This window comes from Montipora capricornis, chromosome 13, assembly GCF_036669925.1.
Source record: "Montipora capricornis isolate CH-2021 chromosome 13, ASM3666992v2, whole genome shotgun sequence".
NCBI lineage: Eukaryota > Metazoa > Cnidaria > Anthozoa > Scleractinia > Acroporidae > Montipora > Montipora capricornis.
This window is the reverse complement of record NC_090895.1, coordinates 6,488,698-6,501,197: the sequence shown is the minus strand read 5'-3', so window position 1 is coordinate 6,501,197 and position 12,500 is coordinate 6,488,698. Positions and strand designations below refer to the sequence as shown.

At 39.8% G+C, this 12,500-nt stretch overlaps 1 protein-coding gene across 3 annotated transcripts in view; it reads right to left on the bottom strand.

The window, feature by feature from the left end:
- The window catches only part of LOC138029740 (neural cell adhesion molecule 2-like), a 99,269-nt gene that overhangs the window by 30,054 nt on the left and 56,715 nt on the right, over positions 1-12,500 (bottom strand). For all 3 annotated transcript variants that reach the window (XM_068877514.1, XM_068877515.1, XM_068877516.1), the window contains exon 3: positions 5,366-5,608. In XM_068877514.1, the coding sequence (XP_068733615.1) occupies positions 5,366-5,608 (243 nt within the window). The remainder of the gene's footprint in view (positions 1-5,365; positions 5,609-12,500) is intronic.

Below are 12,500 nucleotides of genomic sequence, written 5' to 3'. Positions count from 1 at the left end.
AATGGCCCACCAGACAAAGCTAAAGACATCAAGACAGCCAAGAGAGCGCGACGGAGAGGTAAAGGATTAATAAATTCAATGGTAGAGGTGGAATATAAAGACTGGCTACCGTCCGTGAACTGCTCCGATGTCAGGATTAGCGAATAAGTCCTCTTGTAAAAAGTGTAAATACAATGATACCATTTGTAAATATGTACATTTGAATGTAGAGAGGTCCCTTGCATACGTTTGAAGTAACACGATGTGAGTGACGATCAACTGCATCCCTCATACACCATTCATTCTTCACAGAAATCTAGTTCTACGTGGGCACACTTATCGTCTAACAAAGAAATGACAGGCAGCAACACTCTAGATGCTGATATTGATGCTCTTTTCCTGATGTTCCTAAAAATGCGATGAAAATCTGCAACTGAACTGAACTCTCATAATCAATTTTTCCTCACCAATGTGGCAGTGCTTTGTCGTAGCGGTGAGGATCGTTTGCAGTATCTGCATTCGCTAAATCTGCCCCTAACTGAATTGGAAAGAGAGAAAAGGTCAATTCGTAATCTATGGCTGAGATTGTTTATGCTCTTAAAACGCGCCAAGTCTGTATTTAAATTGTGGAATGTTTTGTCAATTTCGCTTATTGCCTATGTTGATATTCTAGACGCCATTACCCCTACACATTGGTGAAAATTGTCAGCGTCGAAAGGTAAACCTGTCCAAAAAACAATGCTACCTCTAGTCAGAGTTTTGAGCTCCCTCGAAAACCTTTTTCTAATTTAGGCGCTCAATAATGGCTTTTCCTTGATTCTGAGAATAAATTTTCAATATTCTTAGCGCAAAACGTAGCTAGCTTTTCTAGGAGGGGATTACAAATCTCGCTTGCTAAAAATAAGGTAATCGAATTAAAAATGGATATTGAAGTTAATAGTTGTTTAACATGTTACATACTTCATCCAATACTGTAGTGTTGTTACTAGCTTAACCACTCGATCATCAAGGATATCAATATAAATTATATATACGCATCCTTATAATATTGTAACCCTCGATAGCGCACGATGCTGATTAAAATTAGTTTTCTTTTCCTTTTCTTCAAAACCGAAGATCTCGTCCCGCGGAATTCTGAAAGGGGGTTCCGATCATTTTTTGTCTTAAATTTACAGCCATGATCATAGCGCAAAAGGGGGGTACGAGAAGCCCTATCTAGGTATCTAGGCACACAAACTATAGCTATTCAATCAAAAGGCAACCGTTCTTACATTATTTTGTTAGCGGCTACCCCTAGGTCTGCAATATATATTCCTATCCAAAGGTATCACAAATCTCGCCGTTATGTAAATGCCGGTACACCTACAATGCGGCAAGATTTCACTTCATCTTAATCAAAGAGCCGTGACCTTTGTTAGTGGCTACCCCTAGGTCTGCAATATATATTCCGATCCAAAGGTAGCCGTTAACTCATTGATTTAGTGGCTACTTGTTAGTCCACATATTATAATTATATCACTGTCATGGGGTTAGTGGCTACCTCTTAGTCCACATATTATGTATTGATGGAAAGGTAGCCGTTAACTCATTGATTTAGTGGCTACCTCTTAGTCCACCTATTATAATTATATCGATGGAAAAGTAGCTGTTAAGTCATGGGGTTAGTGGCTACCTCTTAGTCCACCTACTATACATCGATGGAAAGGTAGCCGTTAAGTCATGGGGTTAGTGGCTACCTCTTTGTCCACCTATTATATATCGATGGAAACGTAGCCGTTAATTCATTGATTTAGTGGCTACCTCTTAATCGGGAAAGGTAGCCGTTAAGTGATGGGGTTAATGGCTACCCCTGGGTGGGTAATATCTATAATTCACATTTACAGAAGATGATAGTGGCTAACAAATATTTACATATATAGATAAATAAAATAACGAAATTTGTTACTATAATAAGACCCTAGGTGTACTAGGAAACTTAAATTAGTCTGTAGCTTAGAGAACACATATACATGATTTTTGCGTATTCTTAGATGTGAGATTTTCCGAGCAGAAATGCCGCTTTAAAAACAAAGAGAAAATCATAACGTTCCCAGCTGGTTGCCGTTATGAAGACATTGCGTTGCAAGACAAAATTGCAGAGGTTTTTCGACATTGAGAACTTTCCCAGTGAAACAAATTGCAAAACAAATGGCGGACAGAGCGAACATATTTTGGTTTTCATAAGGTAGTAGTATGTCGCATTTTTGCTATTACTCACTATTCGTGAGAAATTCAAAATGGGTACTCGCAAAGTTCTTAACAAATGACACTCAACTGTAATTTGTTAGTCATCCAAGTTAAGTGATCATGATTATCTTAAATAAATAACTTGACCTCCAAGGCTTGGGCGTGCCACCTGTAAGCCAGAGGAAGAGAAAAGACTAAAATGATAAAGGAAGGAAATGCTTGAATAAAGAACTACACCTCCAAGGGCTGTAATCTAGAGGGAGAGAAGAGACTAAAATCATCAAGAAAATAAATTCAAAGGAGAATTACCATCAGAAAATTTAGGCGGTCTCAGTTCAGCATTTTTGGCGAGCTTTCTGTATATTTGGCAGGCTGTCTGCTTTCAAAGAATATTTGTCGCTTTCAATCGATCCTTATCCTCGACCGGTTGTTCCTTTGCTGTAAACTGGAAGATATGTCGTGGATTTCCTCATTCCCAATGACTGTTTCAAGAATTTCAAAGGCGTTTACATGAGAAAAGCACAAACTTCTATCGTGATTGTTGATTTCACTCACTACGAGGAAAAAGCATTTAACTTCAAGAATATAAACTTACGGCTGGGTTTTTCCTCGTCAAATTTTCAGCCGATATGGCAATTAAGCTACTGCCGACGTAAAGAATTCAAAACACTTGGTTCCTCTATGAAACCATTCAGGGGATGCTAGACTGCAATTACCATCGATCGTGGACATCTTTAATATGCCACCACTTGATCCCATTCGGGAAGACTGTGAAACTAACATTTCCTTAAAGTGGTACTATGATCAAAAAATCATTTCCTTTTTTTCTTCAGATTTTCAAAGCGTGTTTGCTTAACACCTAACTGGCAAAATTTTGAGCTTTGAGTTTTATCCAAAGGCTGTTTATTTTGAGTGTAAGTTTTGGATTTCACGGTCCGCTATTACTCACGTTCAAAACTGGCCGATTGGACCTCAGAGGGTTGGATCTAGAGAATTTGACCTCATTTACTCACTAGCTTAAAATTTCAGCGTGTAAACGCAATTTATTACATATGCAAAACACGGGTTTAAAAGTCTGAAAGCCCAAAACTCCCGTGCTGCATATTAATTCGGCCGCGTACACATGCATTGCATTCTTAAACTATTGAGTCTTTGACATCATTTTCTCCTCGACTCAGCTCTCTCAAGATTTTAAAGTTAGTAATGGCGGACCAATAAATAAGAAAATTCCAGTTAAAATAAAAAGGTGTCTTTTTAAAATCAGAACTTAAAACTTGGGTCAGTTAGTGTTTAGTTAACATAGTTTTGAAATCCAAAGAAAAAAAAGAATTGTTTTTTTGGTCGTAGTACCACTTTTTCCTTAAACCTTCGTGAAAACTTTCTACACAGTCGATCCTTCAGCGTGAACCAAGATCCTTCAGCGTGAACCAAGTTGTCTTTTAGTCGAGACAAGGCAAGTAAACACGAATACCAACCCAAAGGACGAAACATCGTCACGAGCGCCAAACATCTCGACAGTTCTGAAAAACGTATCTGTCTCGCAAACAAACCCTCGCCAAAATTGGTCTGATCCAATTAATATCTAAGATATTTGCTGGATATTAACTCTTATGATCTGTTATCTTGTGTGTCAAAAATGCCAGCACTCAATTGGAGCTGACAGAAACCTATCATCATTGAGGTTAGAGGTATGCAATGGAAAGTGTTAATTCAATTTCCCAACTGACACCTACATAAAACTTAAGTCAATGGCATTGACATTTCTATGGTGACAGAGGACCCCCGGTGCGTGCACTAAAATTGGGCTTGCGGCTTGTACAATATAGTGTAACAAGGGTTTCCTAGGACCTTCACCTTGTCATGGAATGGTATCAGCTTGCAATTAATCCAGACCAAAGCAATCTTTTCTGCTTTTTCCCTTCACTATCGGTGCACTTGCACATACACTTGTGTTTAATTAGCAGATCGCAATGTTTGTCTCAGTCTATGAGGAAGGGGGGGGGGGGGGGGGTTTCATACAACGCAATCTATTTTCAGTAATAGTACAAAGCCCTATTGAGAAGTTCCAAAAACCCTCATGGGTGGAACAAATAAATAGTATACTGTATTGTGGTGTACACATAAGTAATATTCCATGTTATACATAAATGATATAGTATACCTGGTTACAATTAAGTACAACATAATTATTTTCTGTTCAAGGAGCAATTGATAGGGTATTTACTGTTTTTTTGACACCAAATCCCACTGAGCTCAGAGTGCACCAGATGACACAAAAGCATCCACAAAGAAACTTGGCAAGCTGTATTTTCTCAACTTTCCAGTGCCTAGTAGTGGAGCACATTGCCAAGATACAGTGTGTGGCACAAAATACTAGGCTACTGCAAAATGAATTATGTGTTCAAACTAGTAAATGTTGTTGAAAGCATGAAAATAATGACAGGAGGTACACTGTAGGCCTGAATGTGACACTTCCGTGCAGGGCAAGATGTTACAACTTTTAATAGAAGGGGACAAATAGGTCTATGAAATACTGAATAAAACCAGGCCCCAACAGGGAAGAAAAGTTCAAGGCACATTCTGTTGCCAATGGTTACTCTCAGGTACCAGGCACTGTATCTACAATTTTGGTTAAAGGTGTTGGATCAACACCAGCACTTTTTTAGCATGCATGCACAGTCCCAATCAGCCATCACCTAATAACCTTCCCTTTTAACTTGGCAAGGCCTCTCCCCCACTCCCCCTGACAATATTAGCTTTTTAGGGTGCATACAATTCAAGATACATATAGAATGCAGCTCTTTACAACCTCTAATTTCATTAGATCCCTTTAGGAAGCAGTTCTATTGTTTTTAGGGTTAGGGTCCATGGTTGATTGGTCATTTTTTGAGGTCCATTGTTTTCTGAGCCAATCCCAGATATTGTAATAGCTACATACGGTTCCTAACATTGGGGCAATGGGCAGTTGTTTAGGTGCTTAAGGTGGTGTTAATAATTAAATGATAATATCAACAGCATTAAAAGAATAATATTGTTTGATCCTGGCAAGAGGTCCCAGCGATCATGGATGCACAGGCTGACATTCTTCTTTAAGCATAATCCCTTATTGAAAATTGTCGCCAATGGATAAAATATAAAAGTTATTTAAGTTAACACTCACAATGTACTGTGATGAAGACATCTTTGGAAACTGGTTTTCCAATGCTATTATTGGCAGTGCACCTGTAGCCACCTTCATGTTGCCTTGTGATGTTAGTGAGGGGCATAGTGACAACTCTGTTATCCAATAGCCTTGTCCAAGTGATGTTTGGAACTGGATTACCAACGGCCGTGCAGTTAAGTGTTAAGTCATTTCCCTCATTCACTGTTTGATTAGCAGAGATGCCAGTGATGTTTGGTGGACCTGTGAAATTAAGACATGATCAAGAAACTTCAACAAACAGACTTTCCTTCTTCATTTACCATAAATAATATTGAGCACTATGAACTAATTGATATTCAACAACCACATAAACAACATCAACAAAATATAAAAAGTGCCATAATTAGGAAGTAAACACTTAAATATTATTCTTTCTGTATACTTTTAATCAAGGCTGTTGCCTAACAGGAGCCCGGTAGCCTGGGGCTCCCAAAGAATAGCTCTGGGCGCCTTAATTTTTCACAGCAACACCTTTCACTTCATATGTTGGGCTCCTAAGTTCTCAGCGTTTAGCTCTGAGGGCCTCTTTAAAATTTTCTTAGGCAGCAGCCTTGTTTAATGGTGGTGGAAAAGACCTAAAATTATTTTTGAGCAAACGTGTCGGCAATGACAACGATGCGGACATCCGTTTTTCAAAGTTATGACAAAGTGGCCTTGCCTCTATGAGGTAGCAGTCAAATAAAATATCACTCATAATCTAATGAGACAGTAGATAAGTCAATTAGGGAGAAACTTAAATTAAGAAGGAAAGATGAACTCAATTAGGCATGATAAATGTATCTTTCACACAGAAAGCTCTTTTGAAATCATGCTTGGGGCTAAAATTGACCAAAATACTGTATGATGCAAGGTTCTTTTTCAGTATGCGCTAACCTATTGTAGTCATTCAAAAGTCACATAAGTTTTCACTGTCTGCCCACAACAGCAAAAACAACAACGAGTCACTCTAGCAGCTCTGGAATCTGAATTTCCCTAAATCACAATGATCATGGGGACATGATTTTGTTTAGAACAAGAGATGTCAATTGCTGGAAGCTAAGCCTTCCATTAACAATGAGTGGAACACAGTAAAACGCATTCAGCCACTAGAAACATTATGGGCATTAATGGCCAATTTCAACATCCTTTGATGCTTAATTAATTCAACCAAAGTATGTGTGCATGTATGATTCAACACAGACCCACTTGTTCGATGATTTCTGTATCAAGTCACTCATGCTATCCCTAAGAATCTTATCTTAAAAGCAGTGAAGACAGTGCTATTTTTGGAGTAAAGAAAAGTAGTAGTTGACCTAGCTTATGTCACAGTATACAGTAGGCCACGCGTTACGTGTCACCTGTTCATTACGCTAAGTAGTGGGCTCCACGTTTAGCGGCCATGTTAGAGTTGTAACAAATGTGAAAGAAAGTAAAACATGGTTGGCAGAAGCAGGATGTGACTAGAAGGTCCGAAGTCTCGCAAGCAACGAACTGTAAGTTACCTTTTATTGACCTAGCGACAAGCTGGATTAAAGCAAGGAGAAATGAACGACTTAATTGGTTTTGAATTACCGAAAATCGATTGGACTCCGGGTCCCTACTTGGCACAAAGGATTAAAGGCTTGAAGCAAAAGTGCGAATTACTCTTCGAAGGCCCTCTAAAATGGAGGACTAATGAACAGAAATGCAAATATTTACTCCTTTGGATGGGAGATTATGGATTAGATCTGTACAACACATGGGACTTTCCGAAGAGGAGCCAAAAAGCTCAGCTAAAGATTGGAAACGACTGGAAGAACATGTGAAAGCCCATATTGAATTGCTTTTACCTTCGAAGCTTGAAACAAAACTAACACCTAGATGAATTTCTCACAGAAACAAAACTGCTGGTTCAAAATAGTGGTTACCCAGCTGACATGCATGATGAATTGTTGCGTGATGAACTTGTGATGGACTAGACTAAGACAATGTAGGAAAGAAGTGTATTCCAGAAGGAAACAAGCTAACCCTTCAGAAAGCTAGACAAATTGTACACACATAAGAAGCAACTATCATGCAATTAGCTGCCATGACAAACTACAATCAAGTTAATCTCCTTGACAAAAAGATTTCAGCAAGGGCAAAACCCAGCCAAAAAGAAAATCTGGAAAGGGGTGAGGAGGTCACAAGGAAAAAAAACCTAACAAACTGACTGACAAACCTAACTCCGGGTGTGGGAGATGTGGTGGTGCACCCCATGATAACAAGCGGAAATGTCCAGGAAACAATTCAAAGTGCTCTAACTGTCATAAAGTTGGACACTACCAACATAAAGTTATGTGCTTGAAAATGAAACCCTCAGGTGTAAATGCACTCCATGGTGAAAGCAACGACCCAGGGGAATCTGACCCTAATGAAAATATCTTCTTAGGAGCATTACCTGCAGAACACTGTTCGCAGACAAACAATTGCACGGGTGAAATTGACAACATGCAGTCACACCATGACCAAACCAAAGCACTGATTGAAATGCAGTTCACTGCTAAACCATACCACAGACACACTACACCAATCAAATGCAAAATTCACACAGGTGCAGGGCTAAAAGTAATTTCCCCACTTATGGAGGACACAATATAGACAACCTTGACTCTTGTCAGTTGTATACACACCACAAAGTAGATGCAAGGGTAGTCACCTTTGAAGTTACCAAAGTCCTTAGCCCACCAATGTTGGGGTGTAAAACTTGCAGCGACTTAGAACTTGTGAAATTTAACTGCAACCTTACAAAGAAACTGGAGAGCAAAGAAGCAACCAATCACCCACCCAGCAACCAGTCAGGTGACAGATCATACACTCCGCTCACCAAAGAGAAACTCCCCACTGACTTCCAAGATCGTTTTGATGTATTAGGAGAATTCCAAATGAAACCATATCACATAACCCTAAAACCGGAAGCAGAGACTATTGTCCACCCTCCACGGTCAGTACCAGTCCACCTACAAGAGCTCTATAGACAAGAGATTGACAAGATGCTAAAGTTAGGTGTCATTACCAGGGTTGACACACCCACAGACTGGGTAAATAGCATTGTCCTGTCAGAGTCAACAAACAAACGATAAGGGAGAAATCACAAAGCTTAGAGTCTGCCTAGGCCCAGGTGATCTAAATAAATGGATCGAGAGAACAGCATTACATCAAGACAATTGATGATGTGGAGACCCAGTTGAAAAATGCCAAGTTCTTCACCCTAGTAGATGCTAAGAAAGGGTAATGGTACATCCCACTGGATGAACCCAGCTCGTACCTTACCAGGTACTATGTTTGGTACCCCCCGATTCACGCAGCTACCTTTTGTTTCCCAGGATGTATTCCAGAAACAGCTTGACACAGCACTTGAAGGCCTCAGTGGCATCACAGGCATAGCACATGATACCTTCATCTTTGGTTCCACAGAGCAGGAACATGACAAGAATTTAGCCAGCTTGATGGAGCGAGCCCAGTAGAAGGGCATTGTATTCAATGAAGAGAAGCTGCAATTTACATGTAAGGATTTCGTCCGTTTCTTGGACACAACTGTACCCCACAAGGTGTGATATGAGTTCTCCACTTGGACCCCTGATGGCCAACACATGTGCAGTATCAAAGATCGACTTCAGGGGCAAGGCAAGTTACCCGCGTTCTACAAACGCTATTTGGATGACACATTGAGCATAATGCCTGACACCGAAACAGCTGAAGCATTCCTTTCCTCTCTAAATGAGAGCCACCCATCGGTCAGCTTCACCATGGAACTTGACAAACACAGTAAACTTCCTTTCTTGGGAACGGAGATCAGGAAATGTTCCACCTGGAATGTGATCGTCTCGCACAGACATTCTCCTGACCTCAGTGCCTTCTTGGTCTCTATTATTCTCAGTGGAACTTTGAAATTAATTCCCTCAGTGTCATTTATAATGGAAATACATTGTATGAATCAAACAGCAACTGTCTTTATTCATAGTTTATGTGTGTAGCCGGTAGAAATTCCTTCCTTGGGTTTGGACCAGGTTTAAAATTTTTATGGAGTCAAGGGAAGATTAAGCTGTTTTACTTTCTATCACATTTATTGCAACTCCAACATGGCCAGTACACGTAACTATACTGTGACATCCCCCTATTTACAACAATGCATACAGTTATAGAAATCTTCAATGAGTTGATACTGAATTAATGTTCATGCAAAAACTGTAACGTGCCTTGTTCTTAGGACTTGACTATAACAAGGAACAATAGTACTTTTCAAGTGTTGAGTTCGACCTAACTTAGGGATGGTGCCTACTATTGTTACTGCGCATGCATGCTGCGCATCTCGAGATACTCTGGTTTCCTATCAGTGATGCTTAGTAATACAGTGATATTTTTGCAAGCTTTAAAACTATCCAGAGAAAGTAGATCTAAGTAAGTACTCTTGGTATCCAAAAAGAAAATTGGGGGTAACCACACATTTTTGAGAGATAATTAAGCTTGAACTTGAATAAGAACACCATACATTGCTCTGTATTTATAAGCTTTTTACAAATAATTATTGTTCATCAATTATCTTTGAAAAACGTGTGGTTACTCCCAATTTTCTTTTTGGTCTTAATAACACTTGCGAAGATCTACATTTCCTGCATAATCATAAACCGTGACAAAAACACCTTTGAATTAGTAGGCACCATCCTTAACTCTATATAACGCGAAACAACAGGGCTCCTGTAAATGTTTATCTGGTGGTTTCACTGTCCACCCGGATCTGGTCCTTTACCCTCCACTTGTCTCTGGGTGCAGCTTGATCCTTCCTTGCAGGAAGTCTGGGCTCTGGGCTGTCTCCTGTTGGTTGATCGTCTACACCTGCTGGTGGCTCCATGTCCCTGGATGGTGATGGTGGTCTCGTGACTTCACAAGTACTTGGAACAGTGTGGGACTGTGTGTACAGGAACTTGTTGTGTCTGGCCTGAGGTGCGACCTTGCACATCAGTATACACCATCTGTGGTGTTGTTTTTGACAATGTACGATCTATTCTCTTTCGCTGCTCTCAGGACGGTTCCCGGTTTCCAGGTTTCCAGGTCTTGGTATGCTGGTCAAGTATCCAGACTGGATGGCCTGGATGGAGTGGTTTGAGGGTTGGGCCTGCTTTCTGATTATAATAGTGACCATAGCGGTCCTGCTGCCTCTTCAACTGCTCCTTAACTTGCCCGGAATTAGGTGTAAGGCTTGCATGGCCGGACATCAGTAACAGTTTTCTGAACCTTCTATTGGTTAGTAGCTCTGCCGGTGACTTGAAGTGGTGGTCAATGGATGTGGCTCTGTATGAAAACAGTGCAAGGCAGGGATCTCCTCCTTCTTTGTCACACTTTGTGAGTGCGTTGTTTACTGTCTGTACCATGCATTCAGAGAGGTACCTGTTTGCTTGTGGATAATGGGGGAGAACTGGTAAGGTGCTCACTACCATAGGATTCTATGAAATCTTTGAATTCCTTGGAGCCGTACTGTGGTCCATTTTCGGTAAGCAGTTGGGCTGGGCCTCAGTTTGAGGCCATCTTCAGTAGTTAGCTCTTTGCGGAAGTTCCAATAGTCATAGTCACTCTGGGCATTTCTCTTGTTTGTCTGGCCATCCCCTAATTCTTTCAATCTGTTTAGGGTGGGGTCACAGGTAATCCCAGATCTGCTGCAGTCGCGCTTGTGAAGCAGGGAGCTTGTTTGTGACATAATGGATGTTAAGGTGTGGTAGCTGGCTATTGGCTGCTGCAGGTTGAGGTGAAACTCTTGACAGTGCATCATTCTGCAATTGATACATCAGTGCCTTTGACATAAGTGACTTTTACATCATACTTAAGTGCTCTTAGTACACATTTTTTGAGTCTTGCTGGGCAACTGAATAGTGCACTGTGTTCCGGAAATAAAATTGTGGAATCTCTCAAGTTTCCATACCAGACCTAGTGCTTCACGCTCAATGTTACAACAACAACAACAATGTCTATTATATTGCTAATCGAGTTGGGTGGAGCAAAGATGAAATTATAGTTAATTAATGTATTAACAACGACAAAGATTACGAAAGGAAATATTTAATATTTAAGAATAATGTCAATGTACAAGAGCGACTGAATGTTTTTATTATGAAAATGTGAGGTACTACAGTGTAATGCAGATTGAGATTCTAGCTACCTGATTGCTGATTTATAAAGGACCTTAATAGTAGGGCAGATAATTTATGTGCAGATCAGGGGCCGAATAATTATTCACTTTCTGTTAAAAGCACCAAGTTTTCAGGACATATAGGGAAAAACATGAGGATTAATATGTGATATGGTGCCATCGTAATTTTTCCTGTTAAACCGGTATTTTGGATCGATTTCTTATATGGCCGCCATTTTGACCGGAAGTAGTGAAGCACCTAACCGGAAGTACGTGAAAAAACCGGATATTTAGACAAAAATGATGATATTCAAATGTGTATAAAATTTTTTTTTTAGGAGAAAAGTAGGAGTAAAGGCAATATTAGCTGAAAGTTAAAAAGCAATTCTTTAAATGGTATGTAAAAAAATCACAATTTATATTTTTTGAAAATAATGAAGGAATACGTATATAAAAGGTGAATTTGATCCGGAATCCCATTTATCATTTTCCTTTGCCAAGATCCTAATAGTAACCACAATGCTTTGCATCCAAACTAATTTGCATATCAGGTCCGCCATTTTGTTTCTTCTAAGTGGATATTTCGTTGTGCTTGTACTAATTCGAATACATCGCTTTTACAGTACCAACTGACAATTTGATGATTATGCAAAATAAGTTACCTGAATTAGATTTACGAAAAAACAAATGAAAAGTGAAGTAAACGCCGACCTAGCTCCTCTAGGTGAGCTGTAGGTATCAGGCATCAAGAACAGCAAGATCGATGCTTAATTCCAAGAGTGAAGGGAAGTGGCAATTATATGATTAACTTATGTTCCAAAGACAACAGAGAAAAGGTAAAACTGAAGCTAGAGGATTCTTGCTGAACAACTTGAGCGTTTTCATGGAATAGAAGCCCTTAACAAATGTAAGTACTGAGAACAATTAGAGTATGTTTACACTGATGTACGTTTTCCGTATTCATGCGTCCCC